Source organism: Phyllostomus hastatus, unplaced genomic scaffold, assembly GCF_019186645.2.
Source record: "Phyllostomus hastatus isolate PE091 unplaced genomic scaffold, TTU_PhHast_1.1 phas_contig_254, whole genome shotgun sequence".
Classification (NCBI taxonomy): Eukaryota; Metazoa; Chordata; class Mammalia; order Chiroptera; family Phyllostomidae; genus Phyllostomus; species Phyllostomus hastatus.
Window position 1 is genome coordinate 13605324 of NW_025333810.1, and position 27525 is coordinate 13632848.

At 32.3% G+C, this 27525-nt stretch overlaps 1 protein-coding gene across 8 annotated transcripts in view; it reads left to right on the forward strand.

Annotated features, from left to right (window-relative positions):
• DMXL1 (Dmx like 1) overlaps positions 1–27525 on the forward strand; it is a 150041-nt gene that overhangs the window by 83804 nt on the left and 38712 nt on the right. For 2 of the 8 annotated variants that reach the window (XM_045838041.1, XM_045838042.1), the window contains 10 exons: positions 78–154; positions 2528–2655; positions 3115–3363; positions 3734–3847; positions 11124–11302; positions 16747–16883; positions 17797–17882; positions 18986–19187; positions 20199–20316; positions 24020–24082. In XM_045838041.1, coding sequence (XP_045693997.1) covers positions 78–154; positions 2528–2655; positions 3115–3363; positions 3734–3847; positions 11124–11302; positions 16747–16883; positions 17797–17882; positions 18986–19187; positions 20199–20316; positions 24020–24082 — 1353 coding nt within the window. The remainder of the gene's footprint in view (positions 1–77; positions 155–2527; positions 2656–3114; positions 3364–3733; positions 3848–11123; positions 11303–16746; positions 16884–17796; positions 17883–18985; positions 19188–20198; positions 20317–24019; positions 24083–27525) is intronic. The other 6 variants (XM_045838043.1, XM_045838044.1, XM_045838045.1 and 3 more) reach the window with 3 other exon arrangements.

Consider the following 27525-nt stretch of genomic DNA (forward strand, 5'->3'; position numbering starts at 1 on the left):
TTTAAAATGCTGATTATGTTAGGTTTTGAAAAAAAATTACATTATATACTTAAAGTAATTTTGTTTTTTTTTTCCAGGTGTATGTAATGCATACTTTAGCAGCCTCACTTTCTGCTTGTATATATCAGTGCCTTTGTGGTAGTCATAACTACAGGTAAATATCTTTGTGAAATTTAAGAATGCTTGCAGTAAACTGATGAGGTTTCAGAATATTTATGCTCTTGCTTTGGAAAAACTGTATACAGCAGTACATTTTAAATAATGCAAAAAGCATATGGCTGCAGTGTTGAGTACTTTTATTCATCTTGAAATTTTAACCAATGCCTTTATGACAAATGAATCCCAAGTAAACTCTTGTCAGTATAACTTATTTAGCAGCCTTTTTTTAATCAGTGCCTAATGCACTGAGATAAGTTCTCCTTCCTTAAGGTCAGTCTAGTTAGAAATAAACGTGAACTGATAAATGATATATAACATGCCATAGTACTAAAATGATAAGTAGCATAATATGATGGATAGTAAAAGGCATAGGAGCACAGAGAAGAGAGTGACGGACTTGGAACTGAAAAAAATTTTACAGAGAAGTTGATGTTTTTTCTCTTTCTTGAGGTTGCAACTGTAATTCATGTAGGCTTTTAAAAAAATACTGTTTAACACTCTGGGATCTTTCTATGTCTTTCTTTAGTTCTTTGAAATTCTCTGACTTTATTTCTTCAAATATTTTGTCTTCCTTCTATTTCTTTTCCTATTAGACAGATATTAGAACTTGTGGGCCCCTTGTATTTTTGTTTTACTTTTCCTCTCATATGTTCCTTATCTTCCTTTTTGCTTCATATCAGGAGAAATCCTAGCTTCCTTTTCTAGACACTAAATCATTCTTCAGCAGTTTCCTGTCTTTTATTGAGCATAAGTTTGTTTTAGAAATTCTGTTTTTCATTTTTAAGATCTCTATTGATTTTAATAGCCCAATTTTTTATATAACTTATTCTCTTTATTTCTTGATTTTTTTAAAAAAATCTATCTGAATATCAAGTACTTTTCTTAATGTTCTGCTAAATCTGCTTCCTCAGGTGCAGATGTTTCACTGAATTTGTTTTCTCTTACATAATGTCGGCCTTTCTTGGTGTTGATTTTTTATTGTCTGTCTATCTCATGTGTTTGCATTTTCCCATGGGTAGCCTAAGCTTACTAATCTGGTTATATATTCCTAAGTTTGCTTCAACTTGATTTTTTTGACCCTAGTCCTTCAAGATTTCATTTTCTTGTTATTGAGTGTGACTTTACTTTCATCAGCATATTTTTCTCTCTCATCATATCCATTTACTGTAATGGGATTTTTTTATTGTTTCTTTTCCATCTTGAAACTGGAAAGTAAAGCAAGAGAAACTATTTACAAATGCATCAACATGTTATCACTAATAAATAGGACTTGCCAATCAAAACAGGTCTAAACTATTAAATGTGCTATATTTAAACATTATATTCCTTTACTTAACATATGATAATAGAAATTTATGATGTGTTAAAAATATTATGTACCATTTTCAGTTATATTTCATAGTTTATATAAAGCCATAAATTATTTGTTCATTTATCTGTTTAGTTTTAGATTAAGGTACCATTTACTTGGAGAAGCTTACCCTGAATTCCCAAATTATGTGAAATGCTCCTGTCTTTTACTTTCATGGCGCTGTATGTATAGGTTTTGCCTTTAAAAACATCTGAAAAAATTATTTGTGTCTGATTTCCCCACCAGGCTATAAATTTCGTGAGAGACACAAACCATGTTTTTTATTATTTGCCTGGAACCTAGTACATACACTTGATTCAGCCTACCCTGATGTAGGGTAGTGTAGCCATGAAACATCAAATTAAACTTAAAATGATTTTGTTTTCAACCAGATAACCTTGCTTTAAGAGTGATATATAAGCTTACTACTTGTGATCAATAGTAATTCAGTTTTCTCATTGGTACATATTGTATGTCTTTCACTATGTAAATATATTTAAAAGCTACTACATGTGTTTTGATTTAGAAAATTTGTGTGTTTACAATTAAAGGACACTTTGTTTTAATATAGCATTAGACTATAGAGTATAACATAGATGTAATAGCAGTATAGCTAACAAACAAAAATATGTATTTAAGGTATCCTAGGAGTTAGATCTAAAACATGGAATATTATGCCATGGCTGGTGTGGCTCAGTGGATTGAGCACCCACCCGTGAACTTAAAGGTAGCCAGTTTGATTCCCAGTCAGAGCACATGTCTGGATTGCAGGCCAGGTCCCTGGTTGGGGCTGTGGGAGAGGCAACTGATCCATGTCAATCTCTCGCACATCAGTGTTTCCCTGCCTCTCCTTCTCCCTCCCTCCCCCACTCTCTAAAAATAAATAAATAAAATCTTAAATAAAACATGAAATATTATGTGAAATTGATTTTAGATTATTGCGTATTATTATTTATTATATTGTTATTATTGTAAGTCATTATAGTTTATTGTTATTTAAATGTTTTCTTCTCTTAGTTCATTTCAAACGAATCAGTTTACTGGAATGGTGTATCAGACAGTACTGCTTCCCCATCGACATTCTTTGAAAACAGGAAGCTTAGATGAAGCAATAACTCCCAATACATCACCAGCTCAGTGGCCAGGTATAAATAAATAGTTTATATGTGTATGAGTTTTTCTTAACTTGAATTTAATCAGATGAAGAAAAAGTAGGTTTGTTTGGGTTTTGCTCTATGATAATCATGTTAAATACTATTAGAATTGATATCAGTTCAGTGTTCCCCACTCATTACAAATTATGTAGCTACTTAACTTTAGTATTTCCTTAATTATTATATTAAAATAACTCAAATGTTCTGTTGTATCACTTTTTATATCTGTCAGATTTGAATTAGATTACAGATTTTCATTGTTTCTCTAAATTGAACAAATAGCTCAGATGTCATACATTAACTATAATAACCTCTACTAGTCTGTGAATCTAGAGAAGAAAATATTTCAATCCTGATGCAATAAAGTTTTTTTAAAAATTAGAAAATGTAGTTAATTTCCTACTTGTTAAGTTTATTGTCAATGGTATCTATGTTTGTTTTTTGTTTTAGGAATAACTTCTCTAATTCGACTTTTGAATTCTTCTGGTGAGGAAGCCCAGTCAGGGCTTACAATTTTGCTCTGTGAGATTCTGACAGCAGTGTATCTCAGTCTCTTCATCCATGGCTTGGCAACACATTCTAGCAATGAACTATTTCGGATTGTGGCACATCCTCTAAATGAAAAAATGTGGTCTGCTGTGTTTGGTGGAGGTGCACATGTTTCCAGCAAAGAACAGACACATGCAAAATCATTACCTGGTTAGTTGTTAATCTGTTTTATCTTCTTTTTAAAAAACAAACACTGAGGCTTCATTTATTCATCTGAATGGTAACTTTATCAAATGTAATTATATTTTAATTTATTTTTAGGAAGACCTTGATACAGACCATTTTCTTAAATCCTAAACAACTAGTTTTATGGTGAAAATGCAATATGAAGTTTCTGGTGCAGTTTCAAATTTGAAGATACACATGTACCTAGTTATGTGCCCTGATGGGGATCTAATTAGAACTATCATTTGTAGTTTTCTTTAATCTTTCACTATTGAGATTTTTATTTGTTGAAATATGCTGTAACATTGGTTTTTGTTCTGTCCCAAATACAGATTCTCTCTTCTTTCTTTGGCAGGAAGGCACTTTGCTATGCCTACCCCTCACCAAGTAGTGGTATTCTCCATGGAATGTGTGAGCTTTTCCAAAGCTCTTTCAACCTTCAGTTCTTATAGCCCTCCCAGTCTTGCAGGCAAGATACTAGCTTTAGAAATAGGCTTTTACAGTTCAGCTTGCTTTGTGTTGATTTGGAGGGGTTGGGGTACAGTGGGCCAGTTTTGTTTTGTTTGGCACTTGTTATAGAAAATTGATAATTTATTTTAAGCAAGCCATAGTTTTGATTTAAAACAATGATTAGTATTTTAGAAAATCATCTCTGTGTTTTTATTATTCTTTCAAATTCTTTATTATGATGTTTCCTGTCTCTTAGATTTTAATATATTGTTAATTTGTTGAAATAAAGAAGTGTCACTGCTAATCAGGGCAAATCAAACTATGGCTTGAAATGACTGGAAAAGAATTTCAAATGAGGCTGCTTCATGTTCTGCGTATTATGATTCTGGTCATTAGGGGTTTTGGATTTCTAAGTGTTCATAATACCATGAAATGTAAATATTTTAAACAATTTTATCCCCTTTTCTAAATGCCCTAATGCTAAAAATAATATGTGTTTATTTAAAGATGAAAACACCAAGCTTTCTTGACCTGAAAAGAATCTTTATGATACTTTCTACCTTTCTTTTAAGCTTTTTAAATAATTTATTAGCTCATAAGTGGTAATCTTGCTTATAAAATTATTAAAATATTCTAATTTATATAACATTTCTTTTCTAATTTTTAAAGAGTAATTTTCTATGCTTTATTTTTTATATGGATAAAAAAGGAAATGACTAACTTCAAAGTCTAGCAGAATGAAATTTATACCTCTATTAAGATTAGTATTAAATAATTGGTAATTATTTTGTTGCGCTGTTTTTAATGTGTTCTAAGAATAGCATTTGTTAAGACTGATCTTATTAATGTGAAATGTTAAAAAGGGATAGATTCTTATTATGGAATATTCACATACCTATAAGAATTAAAAATACATTCTTAATGACTAGTCAGTAGGTCTCATTCCAGCCATTTTTGCTGAGCATAGATATATAAAGAACCTGACTCAAAGTCCAGGTTGTCCTTTGTTTAACCACTCAGATTTAGTTGTTTCCAGACAGAAATACCATTATATAAAGTATCTTCAAGTATGCTCCCTTATACATACTATCATAATCCTTATCCCACCAATTTTTGAATCCTAAATAAAGTGACCAAAAATTATCTGCCCCTATATGTTTTAACCTTTTGGTTTGGAACATGGTAGCCAATTAATATAGAATATTTAAAACATGGTTCACTTAGTGGTTGAGCTGGTTGTAGGGACATCTAAGTTATTTGATGCTCATCTGTTTTTAAGAACCCAGAAACTATGCTGAATACAAACAATAACTAAAGGAGCATTTACAGAAGACATGAATTATATGATTCATCAATTTGCTAACCAGAAAATAGGATTACACTCACTGAATGGTGAAGCCAAAGGTCTGATAGTTCCAAAGCTGATCTAGTTTGAGAAAGAGCAGATAGAAAGAGACAGAGAGAGAGAAGGAGGGAGGGAGGGAGGGAGAAGGAGGTAGGGAGGAGGAGAGAGAGAGAAATAGAAACAGGAAAAAGAGAGGAACAAGTAAATACAGTAGATAGTGAAGGCAGTTAGCATAATTAGAAGCAGCAGTCCTGTGAAGCAGATCGACTGACAGTTGGAGAGACAAAATCTGAGAACAGAAAGTCAACCAAGACAAGAAACAAGGGTAGGAGTGGCTTTCAAGATCAGGCAGAGTTCTAAAATCTCACTTTTTGAAAGCAATGTTATGTTCTGAAAGCTTACCAACTAAAATAGCACAACAGTCTAATAAATTTTAGGTTGTAAGTAAGCAGCCCTGCATGTTTGAATTACTGCTAAACATAACTATAATGTCCCAAGACTAATTGCACATGTATTCAGTATATATTGTTGATCAAGGATATAAAATAATGTTTCAGAAAACATTGGCTGAATGCAGCCAACATTAATACATATTTTTTTTAGTTTTTACTATTTAAATTTGGCCAAAGGAAAACTGACTAATCTAGAGTATTTCATTTTTCTGACAACCTAATCAGTGTCAAAGTATTGTATATTAAAGAGTAAATACTTGCGTGGAACCCCTAAAAATCTTTTAGAAAGTATTGTCATAAACATAGTACTTTGAGAGGAATTTAAAAGTCACTTGTTTCCTTGTTCTGATATAAATTCTCATTTTAATTTTCTTTGAAATAATGGTCTAATGAGCTAAATTATGTCTCTCTCTAAATGTTTATTATATAGTCAACATAATAATTCTTTTAGCAACATAAAATTTAACTGTCTTAAGGTTTGTAATACAAGAAAACAATAGATGATTTTTATTAGATGTTAGCTTGGCATATCAGAATTCTTAACAAACATGTTAATGTACATAAATCATTAATTTATTTTTAATTAAATTTAATTTGGATTTGTGAACTCCCCATTAAATATAAATGAAGGATTTATTATTTTCTAATTAATTAAAACTTTAGTGCAGGTGAATGTTCATGGAGTTCTGAATTATTTTATTATTATGATTAATTTTTAAAGTAGACCAACAAAGCAATAGGAATTTTCAAAAAAGTACCTTTTTTCTGTTAACAGTTAGAAATCCATACTTTTGCTTTTCATTGCATATTACATTGCAAATTAAAATATTTTAAGAGATTTTATTGCATCTTATGATAATATTTGCAGTTATAAGAACTGTGAATTTTTTATCTTGATAAATTTACAGTAATGATTTTTTATGTCTCCAAATAGAGAATGAAATATAAAATGAGTATTTGTGGTAAGCATGTCTTTTTGTTTAACTATAGGAATGCTAATGATGTTCTAGACATTTTAAAGTATATTTTTGGCATTTGATTATTTATGTTAAACATAGATCAGACTATTCAGATGTTTTTCTTTTTCCTTTTTAATCTTGTATAAAAGTTCTGTATTCAGTATTTAATGATTATATATATCATTGCTATTATTCCTTTAACAAACTAGCAAACTTTGTTAACCAGAAAACGTAAGAATCAGCATATTTAAAATATAAAACAAAATCAACTATTTAAAATATAGTTGAATATACCAAATACTTAATTATCTGCTATACTGCAAAATAACTAGTTTTACTGGAAAAGGGAGTACATTTTTGGTTAGAGTCCTTTGACAGACTTCATTGAAGACCACATAATAAAAACTTTAAAGTTTAAAAACCATTATATTCATTTCATAACTACTAGGGAAGGCAAATTCTTATATAATAAGGGTATAGAAAGCATAGAAGATAAAAGGAACACTAAGGAATGCACATGTGTAAAATTTACAGATAAATATCCTTTTATGAAACATCTCAGCTTTCACCAAGACTCCATCACTATTTCTGAGACTAAGCATGTGATCTCTGTGCCCAGCCCCATTTTCTGATATTTCTAGAAGTGCTAAATGCTTCAATGAAATAGCTTTAATGTATTTTCTGTATTATAATTTTGTGGTCAAAACATAAAATATACTGTCTTAACCATTTGTGTACAGCTCAATAGTGATAAATACATTTACATTGTTGTGAAATAAATCTCCAGAACTTTTTCATTTTACAAATTTGAAAATTATACCCATTATACAACATCTTCCCCTTTTTATTTTCTCCTATCCCCTGGTAACCACCATTCTACTTTCTGTTTCCATGAGTTTGACTGCTTTCGATACCTCATATGAGGGAGTCTTAAGTATTTGGTTTTTTGTGACTCTTGTTTCATCTCGCATAATGTACTCAAGGTTCATCTGTATTGTAACACGTGACAAGATTTCCTTCCTTTTTACACCTGAGTAATATTTCCTTGTGTGTGTGTGTGTGTGTGTGTGTGTGTGTGTGTGTATTGCATTCATATTTTTAGTAAGTCTGTTGAGTTTGGGCTGAAATCTTACAGATCCATACTGTAGCCAGCAGGGTGATCGAAAAGTAATACTCTAGGGAAGCTACCTATCCATGAAACATGCTTGAGCAAACTCCCACTATGTATATATTTTTAATAAATAACATATACCATTTATGATACAGATATTAAACATTGACAATTTTTACTTTCTTCTTCCTCTTCCCTCCTCTTTTCTCTCTCAGCCCTTTTCCTTCTTCCTTCCGCTGTGCCTTCTCCTTTCCCTGCACCCTCTTCCCTTTCTTCTCTACTGCTCCTCTGTTCCTTTCTCTCTCCCCTTTTGTGTAACCGTTTGTGTACAGTTCAGTAGTGATAAGTACATTCACATTGTTGTGAAACCCCTTTTCTCCTCCTTTTTTCCTTCCCCCATCTAGGGCAACCTAGTTATGTGCCCTGATGGGGATCAAACCTGCATTGTTTTCTTGTATAGGACAGTGCTCCAACCAACTGAGCCACCTGGCTAGGGCTATTGTGTCCGGTTTAAAATGGTTCAGAATATAAACTTTCTTTTATTTATTTATTTATTTGTTGATTCATTCATTCCTCACCTTGGATATATTTATTGATTTTGAAGAGAGAGAGAAACATCAATCAGTTGCCTCCTGTACACACCCCTATTGGGGATCAAACTCATAATTTAGGTACATGCCCTGACCTGAGATTGAACCAGCAACCTTTTGGTGTAAGGGACCATGCCCCAACCAACTGAGCCACCTGGCCAGGGCTGTTGTGTCTGATTGAAAATGATAAACTGAAAAAAATTAATGTTAACTTTTTAGCCCTTCTCTTATGTTTTAATTTTAATGAAAGCAGAAGTGTGTGGTAACAGATCCAGCAGTACAGAAGAACTTAATGATAAAAACAACATTGTCTTTCTCACTCCTTTGTACTTCCCATGTCCTTTCCTTATGTGTAGCCTCAACCACTCCATATTCTGAGTTCTTTAGGGTGTTACTTCCATAATTCTAAGAAAACCACTTCAAAACATGCTAGGGATGAGGATACAGCTTTTTACAGGGGAAGGAAGGTATATTTACGTGTTCAGTCCACAATCTTGACATGGAAGCCCATTTTTTAAAAATACATTCTGTGAATCCCAAGCAGCTAAGAAATTTATTTTTTAATTCATGTCAATACATAATTCTGTCTTTTTTCCCATATATACCTCAGTTTTTCTTTATCTACCTTCTTACTTATTCATGCTCCTTATAGTCCATAAGCTCTGTATGTCAAGTTCCTTTTCATTTCTTCCTAATTCTGATTTTTTATTTTATTAATAGTAAAGTACCCATTTACCCCATTAATATTGGAACAGTAAAATCATTTTTTACCCAAGGAGAAGCAGAAGTTTTTGATGTTTAATTAGTAGCATTTTCAAATGACTATCCATTTGAGTATCCAGTGAGTATCCAATGGCTAAATAATCACTACTGCTGCCCCTAAGCTTCATGACCACGCTAACTCTATGTGATTTAAGCATAAAATTATCTTAGGTCTTGCTGCAATTTGAGGGAGAAGAGGAAGCATCTACCCTAATGAAAAATTATAGGTCATTTTTTTGCTGTAAGGTACCACTCAGATACTTTGATTGACAGCATTTCAAGTAATGTAATAGTCAGTACTGTGCACCCGTTTGCCATCCCCCCCATTGTCCTTGTTTATCAATAGTGTTTTTTATAAATAGGTTTATAATTCTGACATTGGGTCTGTAATTTTAAATATTTTCCCCAAGTGTGGTTAATCTCTTATTTTCATGTCATGTGTCTGAGTTCACAGACTATACTTTCAAATGATTTCTCACTTTAAAAACCCTCTGATGTTTTGCTGTAAAAACTACATTTTTATGACATAGCAATCTAGACAAAATTATATTTAGCATTGTTTACAAGTTTTCTTTTTCAGAGCTCTCCAAGCTTTTATGAAACCTACTAATAATCTAAAAACAAAGCCAAAATAGTATTGTTAAAGTCAAATGATAAATTTATCTTAAACCATAACATTAATTATTTGAAAGGTAAAAAAAATACCTTAAGATTATGAATATTCTACATAATGAGAATTTGGAAAAAACACTGTTTAAGTTTTAGAACATATGTAAATGTATGCAACAAGTATATTGGGAATGTGATTGTTGGTTATCAATTACTAGTAAGAACAAAGAAAAAATTAACACATTTAATTTGACAATTCCTTTTAAAATCTTTTTGAAAGCTTATTTAATAATCATACCACTTTTTAACAAACTCTTAGGATACTAATTTTGCTTAGTTTAATTTCCTTTTTCTGAAATAACTAAATTTTTCTGTTAATCTCAGCTTGGCTATTGCTTGATACAATGCATGAGCATGGTGTTTATGCAGGCTGAGTAGCTTCAAATAATCAAAATTTATTACAGCATAATTATTGCATTCATTTGGGAGGTAAGTAAATTCTCATTGAAACCACTGAAGGAGAATATTGGTGTGCCTTAACGTGCAGATGTTTGCCTGTCAGACCATGCCTATGTCTGGGACCCTTGATTCTCTACTGGTGATTTGTATCCTGTGATTTGGTGTTACTTAAAGATTTGTATAACTTGTTTTTATATGCTAATACCCTTAATATTCTAAAGTAAAATACTAAAAGAATACTGTTAAATGTTTAGAAGTTAAAACAACAAAGATCATATTTTCTATGTCTTTGTTATCCCATTGACTAGAAAATTCCATCTTGAAACTATTTCTAAAAGCCTAAATCAGTTTAATTAAGTATTTATATGTTTGAAATTTTTTTATATTTTCAGTGAAAATGTAGTTTTGTATGTAGCTAAAAGACCAGTGGTTACTGAAGAATCTCATGAGTTATTGCCTTTAACTAACATTGACTCCATGATATTCTTTTTTTTATTAAGATTTTATTTATTCAACCCAGAGAAAGGGAAAGTTGGGGTAAAAGACAGGGAGAGAAAGATTGATGTAAGAGAGAAACACCCATCCGTTGTCCCACACATGCCCCAGCTGATACCACATCTGCACCCCAAGTATGTGTCCCCATAGGGAACCAGCGACCCTTTGCTTTGTGGGACAACGCCCAACCGAGCCACACCAGTTAGGGCTTCATCATGATATTCTTAAAAAGCAAAATAGAATAATGTAGATAATTTTCTGTCATGGTCTTAAGTAAATTGTGGGCTCATTTATAAGCAGATATTACATTGTATAAGTCAACATTTAGAGAGTGAGATAAAAGCAGAGATAGCTGTACAAGGTCATTTTGGACTCACTCTACCGATGTTTTCCCTACTATCATAAGATTCTCACATAAGTTATGTGTGTGTGTGTTTTTATTCGTAGTTAGCCTTAGATCTTATACAATGAAAATTGTACTTATTTAATAATACTTTACTTTGTTATTACTAGTTTCTTCACTAGTGGAAGAAGGAGAGAAACAAACTAAACTATTTAAGCCATCAAAAATGTCTGGCAGAGAATCTGTCCCACCAACCTCTTCTTCACCACCAGTAAGCCAGGAGTCACTGACAGTCAAAGAGGAGTTCATCCCACCTGAGCTCAGCATCTGGGACTATTTCATAGCCAAGGTAATAAAAGTGCTGTCCAGATCAATATTTATCTGTTAAATGGAGATGAAAGTGTTTAAAATAAATATAATTATTGGTGCTTCCAAATATTTTCCCACCCTGGTTAAGAAAGTTTCCATTTTATCTACATTGGTTAAGTTTTAATATTTTCCCACCATTGGAAAGTTTCCGTTTTATCTACATCCGTTTATCTACATGGTTTTGGCTACATTACCAAAAAGCATACCTTAAAATAGTTTGTCTATATTTCCAACCAGTTTTTAAGAGAGTTCTTTGATAAATTATGATTTTTGCATTTTAAATAAAGTTCTTATTAAGATGAAAAGATAAATTGGTCAGCACCTTAATGCCAGTGTGCAATACCTGTTAATAATTAAGGAATCAAGACTGTAAGAAGTTCATGTGCCATCTATATTCTTATTCCTTTTCTGTACTACAGGCAGTACTACATTGTTCCAATATATACAAATTTCATTTACCACTTTTAATTAAATAACATCAGTCTCTCATCAACATGGTTCAAGTTTAAATTTATCATAGTATGTTAAATATGAATAATTGCATAAAGTACAGAGTTCCCTGCTAGCTTTTCAATTCACAGATTACAATGAAAATTAACAGATGCGCTTCATGATTAGAGACTAATCACAGTAGTTCTTCCAAAGCCTGACAGTGATTGGTCATTTAGTGCCTGTTATTCAGTTCATAGCAGTTAGAAAAAGGGGTGGAAAAGGGGTGGTCTATCCTGCCTCCTTGTCTCCCAGGATAGACACAAGTGACATTTTATAAATTTGGATAATTAGAAAAAGGAATTGGCTAACACTGATAAAGGTGCACAAAAACAATTGAAAAGTGAAAGTACTGGAAGTGAAATTCAAATCAAATGTAAAGTTATAGAAAAATTAGCTTCAATTCCCAGTCAGGGTACATACCTGGGTTGCAGGCCATGACCCCCAGCAACCACACATTGATGTTTCTCTCTCTCTATCTCTCTCCCTTCCCTCTCTAAAAATAAATAAGTAAATTAAAAAAAAAAGAAAAAAGAAAAGAAAAATTAGCTAGCTTTGGGATTATTGACATTGTTGTCATTCAAGAGACTGCAGATGTGCAGCCAGGGCAATCTAGTGAAGGCCAACTTATCAGCATAAATGAGGAAAGCATGACAAAAGGATAAAGATAGTGATATTAGAAGAAAAAAAAAACTTCCCATTAAAGGAACTCTGGGTCATATTTCACAACATTGAAAGCACAGAGCATAAGATGTTAGAAGCTGATACAGACTTAGATAGGAGTATGCCAATTTGCCAAGGATTAGAAAAGATGCTTGCTTTGTGTCCTAAATTATACAGTTAGAAGGTGGCAAGTGCTATTCAAAGTCCTCGATGAATTTTTTACAAAAAATAAGACACTTTAATTCTCCATATTTCTAATACCTTAATTACAGTGTACAAAATAAATACTACCTCTATTATATTCTAATTTCCCTAGCTGACTGTAAGAGTTTCTGGTACCTTGACAAATATTTTAACAGTCACAGAACATTTGTAACTTTCTGTTGATTGTTAAGATTGCTTTGCATGGCTTCAGCTTACATAGTCATTTTACATTCCTGCATTACATGTAAACAAGAACTGCCTGCATATATCTCTTTCTCCTGTGATCAGCCAAATTCTTCAAATCCTCAGCCTCTGTACATTCTCCTTACTGCCTTGAATTAATTGACACCTCACTATTTTCTCTTGACACCCATGCCCCTGGCCTGTTAAGCAGCTGCTTTTATTTTTCTTGTATCTTACATGCTTCAGTGTAAAGAAGGGCATTTGAATTTCTTCTTTCCTCATTGCCTTTTGCAGAATCATTTATTCATTGAACAAATGTTTCCTAGCACTTAATTTATATGGGAATATCTTTATTTTACCTTCATTTATGAAGCGTAGATTTGCTGGATGCAAGAGGCTTGATTAGCAAGTTCTTCTTGTTCCTGGATCTTGTTAAATTTCTGATTGGCCTGCTCTTGCCCCAATCTGTATCATAGCATCAGGACAGTTGAGATGTTAGCCTTCCCTAATTGTTTACTACTAAAATATCTGTTGTTTTTGATAGTGTCACTGGGCATTGAATTTTTATTAAAGTCAGCTTCCTCCAGCCAAGAAGCAGAGTTCTTAGTCCTCACAGACTGTCCTTCTGGCCCTAGTAGAAAAATTGTACCACAGAGTGGCAGGAGTGGGGATGAGGGTTGCCCCTGGCCAAAATGCCAGATTCTTACTATTTTACCAAAGATTGAGTAGATTTTTCCTGAAAATTGCTTTATGTGTTACATGCATTTGGTCAATTTCTAATGTCTTTAAATTCTTTTTGACAATTTTGTGCAGTTTTAGTATTGCTTTTTGGGAGAGGACTTACCAACCTCCTCACTCAGCTGTTCCCAGAAGTTCTGTCCTCCCTAGTGTGTTTCTTTACTAGGCATCCCAAGACACAAGATTTTATAACTTTTCAAATTTCCCACATCTCTTCCACTCTCACTCTTAACTGATGACCTCATCTCTTAGTTATTAAAAAAACAGAATCAAACCTCTTTTATCATGCTACTAATGAAGCTATAAATATATTTCCTCCCATCTTATTCTTTCCTCCTGTTACTATTAAGAGTCCATCCTATCAAAGACTCCAGTTCTGTTCTGAATCCCATCCTTTTCTTCTCTATTCTTTGCTATGACTTCAGTTTTCTCCTCTTTATTGGCTTCTTCCAGCGGTATAGAAATATGCTTTCCTGTCTCTCATTACAAATCCTGCTTTGACCCCAAAATTTTACAGTTGTTAACCCATTTTCCTGCTTTCTATTCTTATTCAACTTTTTAAAACTATATGCAGCAGTCCCCCTGTCTATATCCACACACATGTTCCAAATCCCCCTTCCCCAACACACACACACACACACGCAGAGTTGAAAATTCATGTACAACTGTAGCCGGCCTTCTGCATATGCAGATTTCCAACCATAGATTGAAAATATAGTTGACCCTGAACAACATGGGTTTGAACTATGTGGATCTACTAAAAATCCCATGTAAGTGAATTCACATAGTTCAAACCCATATTTTCAGGGTCAATTGCATGTGCTATGTTTTTTCTTATACATACAAACTATGATAAAGTTTAATTTATAAATTAGGCACAGTAAGAGATTAACAATAACAATAAAATAGAACAATTATAATGACAGTAAACTGTAATAGTTACATGAAAGTGGTATCTCTCTCTCAAAATATCTAATTGTACTGTACTCACCCTTTTTGTGATGAGATGAGATGATACAATGCTTACGTGATAAGATAAAGTGAGATGAATGACATATGTGTTGTAACATAGTGTTTAGCTACTATAGGGTTACTTGAACATAAGTACTGCAATGCTACAATTGTCTATCTGATAACCAAGATGGCTACTAGGTGACTAATTGGCAGGTAACATTTACAGCATAGACTCACTGGACAAAGGGATGATACATGTCTTGGGGAGGATAGTGGGACAATGCAAAATCATGCTACCCAAAGCAACATGATTTTAAAACTTAGGAATTGTTTATTTCTGTAATTTTTCATTTGATATTTTTGAACTGCAGTTGATCACATACAATTTGAAACCACGGGAAGCAAAACCATGGAAAAGGGGGTACTACATTTTCTTTTTATTACCTTAGATCTCTTTTATATTTACCTGTTGTATGACATCTGACACAACTACCCTGCTGTAACTGCTGTTGTTGAGATTCAGGTGGCTCCTATGTCAAATATAACAGAAACTTCTCGATCATGTTATGTGACCTTTTAGCAGTATTCAGTACATGTGACCATTTCCTTATTCTTGAAATACTTAAACTCTTATTCTCTGATGCCAGTCTCTTCTAGTTTTTTCCCTAATCTTACTGTTTATTCCTTCATAGTCTCTATTCTTCATTCTTTTTCTACCTTACCTGTGAATCTTGAGCTTAAAGATTTGGGTTTTGGTATCTATTTTCTCCAACACCACCTCTCTCACAACCAGAGTCCTCTTATTTTAGTAAATTGCATCTTTTTACTTATAGTTGGTCAAGCCAGAAAGCCAGAAATCATCTTTTTCCTATATTTCCCTTGCTCTCCAGATTTATCAGCAAACATATCAATACTTTTCCCAAAATATACTGTGAATCTGTTGTTCCTCTTCATCTCCATCACTAACACCTGGATGTAGACTGACAATTCTTGCCTTAGTTACTGATGTCTCCATTTCTTCTCTTGCATTTGACTTTTCTCTCGTAAATTAGTGGTAATAGTAATATTCTTAAGATATAAATCTCAATACCTGTTCTCTACTTAAAAACCATTTGTGGCATTCTGTTATACTCTGTATACTGTGACCTATAAAAGCCCTTCCTGACCTGTCATCTCCCATTCTCTTTCCACCTTTATCCCAACACATCCTTTTATTTTTTTTTATACCAAACTTTTCCCCATGTTAAAACCTTTCTGCATACTATTTCCATTGCCTAAAATTCTTTTCTTCCCTTTTGTCTTTATTTCTTCCCTATTTTTTTTTGCCATTTATGTCTCACTTAAATGCCACTTTTCAGAGTCCTTTCATGATCAGCTTATCTCAATTTTTGTTAATATTCTCTATCCTAATATCTTTTTTCCTTTCTAGCACAATTTGCCTATTTTTCTCATTAAAATGTCAGCTCTATGAAGGCAATGACTATGTACATGTCAAAATTTTTTAAATCAACTGCTTTTTACTTATTTTTTAAATCTTTTTAATTTTACTTATTTTTAGAGAGGGAAAGGGAGTGAGAAAGAGAGGAGAGAAACATCAATATGTGGTTGGCTCTTGTGCACCCTCTACTGGGGACCTGGCCCAAAACCCAGGCATGTTCTCTAGACTGGGAATCGAACCGGCAAACCCTTTGGTTCCCAGGCCAGCACTCAGTCCTCTGAGAAACACCAGTGAGGGCTCAAGTATGCTTTTTTTTTTTTAAAGATTTTATTTATTTATTTTTAGAGAGGAAAGGGAGGGAGGGAGACAGATAGAAAGAGAGAAACATCAATGTGCAGTTGCTGGGGGTTATGGCCTGCAACCCAGGCATGTACCCTGCCTGGAATCGAACCTGCGACACTTGGGTTCACAGCCCGTGCTCAATCCACTGAGCTACGCCAGCCAGGGCTCAAGTATGCTTTTTAGCACAATAGATATTTGATAAATTTTTTGATGAATGGATAAATAAGTGAGGGAATTGTATAAAGTGATGTCAAAAGCATAGAATGTCAAAAAAAAAAGCAGCAGCCAATTTCTGGTTTTACTTCTTATAATGAAGTATACTATAATGGGATAAATTGCTAATATTGGACTATGTAATTAAATGGATTAAATCAGAAAGTTGAATGATAAATTCTGTAACTTTTTCATTTTAGCCCTTTCTACCTCCTTCCCTAAGTAGAGGAGAATATGATTCAGAGGAAAGTCTGGACAATGATGACGACAATGATGATGATCATGTTTTAGATTCAGATTTCCATCTCCAAGAGCATTCTAATTCAAATTCATACAGGTATGGCATACTTCATTTTAAGCTTTTTTAAAAATCATGTTATATATGATGTTTTTTAGAATAACATGTGAAATTAGAGGCTTGGGACTTAAAACATACTATAATTCAGACTTCTTTAGATGAAATTGGTAAATTCCTTTACTTAACTATAATTCCACAGTTAATTTTTTTTATTTTCCATGAATGGATGACCTATACTTTTTATCTGTCCTCACAAATACTGTGATCAGATTATTCCTTGATTTTTGCACCCTGATATAAATAAACCCTACTGTTTCAGCATGGAAAATAATGTTTTTTCCGTAAAACACTAGTATTCTAACATCATTAATTAATGTTTCAAAAATGACTTCCACATATGATAAAAATCATAAATGTTTAAGGTCCTCACCCTCAGTGAGCATTATTCTTACATGTAGGAGTGATGGTATGTTTGTTATCTTGCTTTTATTAGTATGTTGATTATATCTGTAAAGGTATATTTGAGATAAAACAAAAGTATTAAGACATGGTCTGTTAGTGGTATGATAGAAGAATATAAATTTTTAAGAACCTACATCCAAGATTACTCTATCCAGCAAAGCTATCATTTAGAATGTAAGGGCAGATAAACTGCTTCCAAGATAAGGTCAAGTTAAAGGAGTTCATCATCACCAAGACATTATTATATGAATGTTAAAGGGTCTTATCTAAGAAAGAGAAGGTCAAAACTATGAACAGTAAAATGACAGTCTTTTGATATTGTAGATAATGCATATGTGAGTAGCTGCATTCATATTTTTTGTTTGTTTTTTTAGATGTATATATTTCGGGTATGTTACTAGTAGTAGAGTCATTGGGTCAGAGAGTGGTGGTGGTATACTCTTCTAAATCCCTAAATAAATATTTAACAGGTCTGTTGCTTTGTTTTTAGTTGGTCATTGATGCGCTTGGCAATGGTGCAGTTGGTGCTCAACAATTTGAAGACTTTCTATCCCTTTGCAGGTCATGATCTTGCAGGTAATTTAACGTGAATTAATAGTCATTGCTTTTGATTTACTATTTTGTATTTTTTTCAAATAATGGAGAAAAGTCTAATAACTTCCTGTGATAGAAGATAGGTTTCTATTAACCAAACTATATGTCTGTAAATAATATGTATCATATTGTTAGGTGGTCTTAGGAGGACAATATCCGAGAAAGCAGGGGATGTGAACCTGAAATGATTGACTGTATTGAGACTGTATTTACAGCTATAGCCAAGGTATTGAGAGATTTTATAGTGGTAGACACATAGAAAACTAAGTAAGTGCAAAAACTTAGTGATTATTAACTCCAAGGGAGGAAAAGTTTGTACAGAAAACAAAAGTGAATGATAGTATACCAGGTGATTCAGCTGTCATCTGTATTTAAATATAAATATTAAAAAGTAAAGATTAAAATACCAATGTAACTAAAAATTATGTGCTTATATTAGAATGATGGAGAAAGGAGTTTATTCTCATATTCCATAGTAGTATATCAGAAGATCAATTCTAAAATCAAGAATCACAGTACAAGCATGTTTAGATTTTTGTAGGTAAATAGGAGGAATCACTGAAATTTGAGGGTGGGGTTAGGATTCAAGAGTATGGAAGTGTAGAACTGGAAAGTAATGAGTTTCACAGTATTATGTAACATTTTTAAGCTTTTGTGTATTATTTTATTTTCTAAGCAAACCTTAATTATATGCCATGCAGAAATTGGACTGATATAAAGGTTTAAAGCAATTAATTTTCTTCCCAGACATACTTTTATAATATTTGGGTACTTTTTTTCATGTTAAAGTCAAAAGCAGTGATTGACACAGCAGTCATTTAAATCATGTCATAAATATTATTCCAAGTACTAGTATTAAAGCTCTAATGTAATTTCAACTTAGATGCCCTTTTTTTCTTTAGTCCTTGGCCACCTAATTATGTTGAAATGTTAGAGATTTATAACATTCCTTTGTTAGTTCTCTAGGTTTCTATGCCTGCCTCTCTTCACATCTCCTCTGCCAAAATGTGTGTTAATATCTCAGTCATACTTATACAATTTACTGCAGAAGATAAATGCAGGTCAATTTTATTTTCTTGTTTTAGAGCTTCCTGTTTGTTCACCACTTTGTCACGCAGTTTTAAAAACTCTTCAATGTTGGGAGCAAGTTCTTCTCCGACGACTTGAAATCCATGGTGGGCCACCTCAAAACTATATTGCAAGTCATATTTCTGAAGATAGTTCGTCTGCAGGTCCTGCAATTCTCCGCCACAAAGCTTTGCTGGAACCTACAAATACTCCTTTCAAGTAGGTTTTCCTTTGGATACTGTTTTTTAACTACATCAGAGTATTTTCTGGTAGTATTTAAACTAAAAAAAAAAAATTAAGTCTTTTTGTGTTTAATTTGTTGTTCTAAGCTTGTATCTGTCACTTTGTGTGATGCATATTATAGTCCAAAGGTTTGCAAACATTTCCTGGAAAAGTCCAAAGAAGTAAATATTTTAGGCTTTGGAGACCTTATTAATTCTTGTGGCAACTATTCAACCTTGCCATTGTAGAGTGAAAACAACTATAGACAATAAGTAGTAATTGAATGGGCTTGGCTGTGATCTGATCATCTTATTTTCAAAAATGAAAAGCAGACTGGTTTTTACTACAGCCCACACTCTCATTCAGTGCTGTTCAAAATAGCCAGTTAGCAAACAAATTTGCTGTTTGAGGAGTAAAGTGTTTCCACTAAAAAGTAAAACAGTGCAGTGCTTGCTTCATCAAAGTCTTGCTATAAAAAATATTAACTGAACTCAACAATGTATTAGTTACTTAATAACATAGTTCATTTACAGTTTTTTCATAAGCTCTTACCTCATGCACTTCAGTGACAGACTTCTTGGACTGGTATGTGTTCATAGATAACACTTGGAATAGCTCTGTTTGTAGATCTCTTCTAGGAAGCATAATTATTATATTCCTAGGTTAAAGGTCAGCAAACTGCCTCTTCCGGGGCTAAATTCACCTCTCATTCTACATTATAAAGTTTTATTGAATGCCAGCTACAACCTTTCATTTTAATATCATCTCTGGCTCCTTTTCCACTTCATTGGCAGAGTTGAGTAACTGTATGAGAGACCATCTGGCCTACAAAGCATATAATATTTAGTATGCAGTCCTTTAAAAAAAAGTTTGCTGATTGAGGCCCTAAATGATCTGGTCTGATTCTAGTTAATTATTATTATAAACATTTATATAATACCAAGGAAGTGTGGTCAAGTTAATCAGAAATCTCTGGAGTGTATAATTAAATATACTGTCTCTCTGTAGATCCAAACACCACCTGGCGCTGTCTGTGAAGAGACTTTGGCAGTACTTGGTGAAACAAGAAGAAATTCAGGAAACTTTTATCCGAAATATATTCACAAAGAAAAGGTGTCTAAATGAGGTTCGTATAAGTTAAATCCTGTTTATTATTTTATTATTGAAGTCTTTTGTATTATATAACCATAAAATAAGTTGCTTTTTATAGACTCATTTTTTGTCATAAGCATATCTTATGCAGTTAATGTATAGAAAAGTGATTGAAAAGGAAACAGACGGTCAGTATTTTCTTAAATCTATTTAAAGTAACTAATTCAGATGTATTTGGGACTTTTTTTCCCCCAAAGGTGTTGTTTAAGATTCCCTATCTTTGTTTCCTGTTTTGAGCTGTCATGATCACCAGTTTAAGAGAAAAAATATAAAGTTCCCGTGATTTTCATGTAACAGTTAAAAGAAGTTTACCTTAGTTTAACTGACGTTAGGTTTATATACTGAAAACATGTCAAATATGTACATTTTCTTTTTATCCTATTGATTATGCATCTTAATTAAATTTTGCAAACTCTATAGTAATACTGTAAGTGGTTGATTACACCTTAATATTATAATTATAATGATTATTTTTCTCAGTTCAGTGCTACTAAAAAGATTCAGTTTGATGATATGGGGAACTTGCACTTGAATGTAAATTAACATTTTGTTTTCTTCGTTGAGACAATTGTGCTATTAAAAAATATCAGGTAAACCAAACAGTGGATTTAGTGATACAGTTAATTCCTTGTCTTGTCATGGACCAGTAACAAAGTTCAGAACTGGCTACTGGTCTGTTGATAAGATTTTGAGATGCACTGAGGTAGTCTGACAGCAAGGTTTTGATGTGAAAGGAAAAAAGGAAGGTATTTCTGTTGGGTAAATTAGGAAATAGAATCTCTTCTTAATAGACAAGTTAGTACAGACCAACCTCATCGAAAAAAAAAGGAAAATCTAACCTCATCGGAAAAAAAAAGGAAAAAATCTAACCTCATTTAAAAAAAGGATAATTACATATATTTCAGTCTCTCAATTTAAACACTAATTTATAAGAGGCAATTGCACATGCTCTTAATTAGTATTTGCCTATTTATGTAAATATATTTGATTACCCAAGCAAGGAAACAATATATAGTGTTTTTCCTAACTTTGAAGACTATTGACATGTATACTTTAGTATAACATTGAAATCTAAGCAAATAATAAATACAATAGATACAATACAAATGGAAGTATTGCTATATAACCTTAAGTAATATATATCTTATTTAGTAAATGAAGTACCATTAAAACAGTTTAAGCAAATTTTTGATAAGTAAAATTATAAAAATTAATAAGAGTGTCAAACTAGTTAATGTATGTTTACTAGTGAGGTAATATTACTTATTTTAAATATATCTTTGCCTCAAATAATTTATTACAAGTTAAAGCATTCTGACAATAATGTATAAAGCACTGCTGCATTGCTCTGTATAAAAAGCATGTGAGCTATGACTGGTGTTGCTCAGTTTGTTGAATGGCCTCCTGCAAAGCAAAAGGTTGCTGGTTCAATTCCAGGTCAGGGTACATGCCTGGGTTGCAGGCCCAGTCCATGCCTGGGGTGCATGCAAAAGACAACCAGTCGATGTTTCTGTCACACATTGATGTTAAAAAAAAATTTTACTGTGCTTGTTACTTCTTTGGTTTCTCTAATGTACCTTGTTATATAAATGTGCACATTTGGCAAAACAAGTACTAAGTTATTTTTTTAAAAAGCATTGTCATATTTGATTAGTATAATTGTAAAAATAAAAGACATTTCTCTATCTCTAATATATTTAGTGTATTTGGGAAATGAAATAGTTCTCAAAACAAACAAAAGACTATTGTACAACTAGATTGTTTAGTTAGAATTCAGAGAGTAGAATGACATAATGAAGCCAGAATAAGTAAGGTAGAAGATAAACAAGTAAAGTTATTTTTGTATTATAATTATTTTAATCAAATGCAATAATATGAATGTTGGACTAAAAACTTGATAGTAAGCTAAATACAGGGTCTAGCACAAATGATGCCTTTTTTTATTACAAATTTTTTTATTACAAAATCATAAGCATGTAATTCTGTAACAAAGTATCACACTCAAGCACACCATATGACATTTTAGGTGAAATGTTCAAGTTAAAAATTATTACACCTATATTATTACCCTACCAACCACACTCAAAGCAGGTTTTACTTTTGCTGGATCCTGTACTTTCCCTGTATTTTATTTTATTTAATCTGCAAAATGAGTAAAATAAATTTTATTTTGCAATGTTTTAACTAGTACATTTAACTTATTTAAAAACTTGACATGATTAATGGTAGTTATTAGAAATGCTATGTTACCACTTAGTTTTTTTATTCTTGAGGTGATACTTTTAAAGGTAGGGACATTTTGATAAAGGGAATATAAAAAGGAAAATTTTCTATAGTAAAACATAGATTGGATAGAACAAAATATGAACTTTATAGAATTGGTATAAAATTATTTAATCTTTACTGGAAAGTTGACTAGCCTATTTTTGTTATTAACAATATTACCTGCATTCCCTTTTTAAAAAAAAATAAAATAATGATTATACTTAAATAGTTAAGTTCAAATCACTCTGATTTTTCAGATGATTAGAAAATTGATACATGATAAGTCCTGTATTTTGAATGGGAGATGATGGAGAATATTTTTAAAGTGCTGCTGTTTTCTTTATGCTTTATAAAATATTTGAAAATGAAATTTTCTTCATCTGATGTTAAAATTCTGGTGTATCTTCAGATCTTTCTTTTCCTACATAATGTAGTTTACTGATATATGCACCTTTAAAATAGAAGGTCTTCCCTATTTGTATTTATTTGGAAATTAAGTGAAGATAGCTGCAAACAGACTACATCTGAATCATTCCTGACCAAAAACAAAAACAAAAAAATGCTTGGCAGCTATCATCTTATCCCTAATTTCTTTTTCTGTTTTCTTTCATTTTCTGAGAAAAACTGAAGGTTTGAACCAGCTCTTTCTCTAACTAGTGCTAATATCCCTTTTTAAGAAGCATGTGTACCTGAAACACAATTTTATTAAGCAGTGTCACACCTATAAATTAATTTTATAAAAGAGAGACTCTACACTTTTAAATCACAACTTTACAGTATAGTATTAATATGTTTACGGATACACATATACTAAATTAATAAAAAATAAGTATACTTTTATTATTCACAAATAAAAAGAAGGAGCATGTGTGCCTCTAAACAGTTTATTGAGTATTTCTGGCTAAATTAAGACAAGGAGAGAATTAGAAACCTAGTAGTCAAATTGTTTTAATCAGGAGGTTTTCATGAAGAGTGAGATATCATAATTGAGACAAGACATAGTACTGTGTGAGAGAACAATGACTTTAATTTTCGGTTGAGGGCACTCTGGCACCAGTAGCTCTGAAATTTGTAATATAAACTACTGGAAACAAGCACAGTCTTGCTTTAATGTCAACATTTCAAAGTAAGTTCAATGAGTAAAAATTTCTTAGGAGATAGAATAAAATTTACAGTGGTTGTTAATGCATTCTAAGGGTTTAAGTTTTTCCTAGCCCCTTACCTCTAACCATTTACCCCACACATTCTTTTAAGATGTATGAAATTTAAAAAATAATAACTCCTTGTTGCTCAGTCCAATGTTGCTTTCTAGTAAATTGGGTTAAAAATTAATTTTAAAAAACACCCCAAGTATTTTACATGTTATATCTCGTCTTTACTCTTTGTCATGTGATTATTCTTTCTTGATGAAGTCATTAGAGGACAACTGTGAAACCATCAAAAATTCTGTGATGGAGAAGCCAAACATCAATAAGGTACAAAAGCCTCATTCAACTGAAATTAGAAATTGCATTCTTTAACGAGAAAAACGAAGTGTTTTTATTTAATTTTGGATCATACTTTGTTTTTAATGCAATTAAATTACTATTCCCTCAATTTATTTTTCTTTTATTTTTACAAATTAAAATTGCAATCATAACATTATTTCTAATTTATTAATAAGAGAATGCAATTTTAAAAGGAGTTGAATGTATCCTGTTTTGGCTACAGATTTTTCTGAGTACATACAGCTAAAGTTCTTAATAAAATGTAATTACAATAGTCATTATGGAGTTATAGTAGTAGTATTCTGTTTTTGCAAGTATCATTTTTGAAGTTAAAAATATTTCATTTTAATTTCTTAAAACATATCAAATATTATTATATAGCATTTATTTTACTGATAAGAAATAGAATATGGTACCTTGCCTTATGTATAGTAAATACTCATAGTAATAGAGAATAATGGCACAAAGGATGAGAATTTAACCATAAAATAACCACCAAATATTCTGTGATCATACATTCAAATACAGCTTTTATTAGATTGATATATGATTCATGTGTTTCACATTTGGATTTTTAAGACCATCTCAACAGAGTAAGTTTTAGGGGAAAAAATTCTCAAAGGGTGAGGGGATTAGCCAAAGAACATACATGAAGGACCCACGGACATGGACAATGGTGTGGGGATTGACTGTGGAAGTTGGGGGCAGACTAGGTGGAGGGAAGCGAAGGGGGGAAAATGGGACATCTGTAATAGCACAAACAATAAAACATCAAAATGAAAAAAAATTTTTTTAGCTCTGTGAAAACCCACCTCATATTCTTTCCCAAATATTTGGTAAAATAGGAGAATTCTATAAAATGAATAAAAAAGACTGATTTGATGTCAAATGTTTATTATAACCAAAACCTTTTCAAAATAAATATATGCAGTCTATACTTGGGAAATTTCTAATGACCTTTGGGATTTTTGTGAGAATATAAGTCAAACTTTTAATTAGTAAACAATATTCTTTGCCTTGTACTAATCACTAATTACTAGTCTATGCATTATCATGAATCTTTATCCAAAGATTTTTCTTTTGACTCTGTTTATAAAATTTTAATTAGAATGTTGTATTGCTATAGTCATCATACTGCATGGGAAGTCAGTCATTGTGTTTTGTTAACATTATAACCTTTTTTTGGTCAGAGTTTTTCAAGCCACATGTGACAATTTTATTTTATTTTAAGATTATATATATATTTTTAAAGATTTTATTTATTTATTTTTAGAGAGGGAAGGGAAGGAGGGAGGGAGAAGGGGGGAGAGGGAGAGAGAGAGAGGGAGAGAGAGAGAGAGAGAGAGAGAGAAAGAGAGAGAAACATCAATGTGCGGTTGCTGGGGGCCATGGCCTGCAACCCAGGCATGTACCCTGACTGGGAATTGAACCTGTGACACTTTGGTTCGCAGCCCGTGCTCAATCCACTGAGCTACGCCAGCCAGGTCTGACAATTTTATTTTAAACAGCTTTATTTATTATCTATACCTGACTTAAAATAACTGCACGCATTTATCAAAGTAGAGTTTGATTAATTTTCACATATGTGTACATGGATAAGGCCATCAGCACAATCAGGATAATTAATATTACTGCTTGGCCGGGTATCTCAGTTGGGTGGAACGTCGTCCCAGTACACCAGATTGTGAGTTTGATCCCTGATTGGGGCACATAGAAGAAGCAACCAAGGAATGCATGGATGGGCAGAGGGGCAAGTTACTGTTGCTATCCCTGTCTCTCCCTCACTCCCTCTTTCTCAATCAATCAATTTTTTTAAAAAGATAATTAATATATCCCTTACCCCCCAAACTTTAATTTTTCCCTTGCTTTTTCTCCTCTCACCTTTGTCCTTTTTCTCTCTAGGCAACTACCAATTTGTTTCCTGATGTTATAGCTTGCATTTTCTGGAATTTTTATAAATGAAATTATACAATATGTCTTTCTTTTCTTTGTACTTTCTCAATATAATTTTCTTGAGATTCTTCCATATTGTATTTTTCAGTATTTTATTGCTGATGTGTGTTCATTGTATGGCTATACCAGAATTTGTTGATTCATTGACCTGTTAATGAATGCTTAAGCTATTTCTATTTTGGAGCTATTTCAAATAAGACTGCTTAGAATATTCATGCATAAGTCTCTTTCTCTTGTGTAAATGCCTAGGAGTGGGACAGTTGGATTATATTCTAAGTGCATGGTTAACATTTTAAGAAACTGCTCAAGTATTTTCCAGGGTGGTAGAAACATTTTACATTCCCAGCAGCAGGGTATGAAATCTCAGTAACTTCATATCCTCACTGACGCTTGGTATGGTCATCAACCTTTTATTTTAGCCATTCTAGTAGGTGTGTAGTAGTAGTTCATTGTGGTTTTGATTTGTATCAAGAATCAGATCATGTACTTAATTGCCTTTTGTATAACTTTTTTGTTGAAGTATTATTTCAGATTTGTATATATTTATTAGGTTGTATGTTTTCTTAATTGAGTTTTAAGTTTGTTATATATTCTAAATACAAATCCTTTATACATGATAAGCAATTTGCATATATTTTCTCCTAGTCATTTGCTTGTTTTTCATTCTCTACATTTTTTTTAACTACAGAAGTTCTTAGTTGAAACATTGGACCTCATCAAAATTCATTCTGTATATGGATTTTCTTTTTGATGTCCTATCTAAGAAATCTTTGCCAAACCTAAAGTCACAAAGATTTTCTTCTACTCTGCTCTGATATTTTATAATTTTAGTTTTACAATTAGATCTGTTACCCACTTTGAGTTAATTTTTGCATGATGCAAAGTATGGATCACAGTTACTCTTTTAATTGTGGGTATATCAATTGTTCCAATACTATTTGTTGAAAAGATTAATTTTCACTGAATTGCCTTTTCCTTTAAAAAAATCAATTGACATATATATGTAAGTTTATTGCTGGATCCTATTTTGGACCATTGATCTATTTGTTTTATCTTTATGCTAATACTCCATTGTGTTATTGCACTAGCTGGAACTTCTAGTCTAATGTTAAATAGAAACAGTGAAAGCAGGCACTCTTGGGAGAAGACATTCAGTTTTTTGTCATTAAGTAACATGTCATCTATAGGGTTGTTATTAAATACCTTTTATAAGGTTAAGGAAGTTTCTTTCTCTTCCTAACTTATTAAAAGTTTTTAAACAGGAAGGGATGTTGGGTTTTGTCAAGTGTTTTATTTTTTGTTGGTTTTTTGCTACTACAGCCTTGCACAATTTAACAACAGAGATATAGTGTGAGAAATGCATTATTATGTAATTTCATCACTGAATGAACATCATAGTGTACTTAACACAAACCTCAAAAATATAGCTGACTACATACCCAGGCTCGCTCTATGATATAGCCTATTGCTCTGTAGGG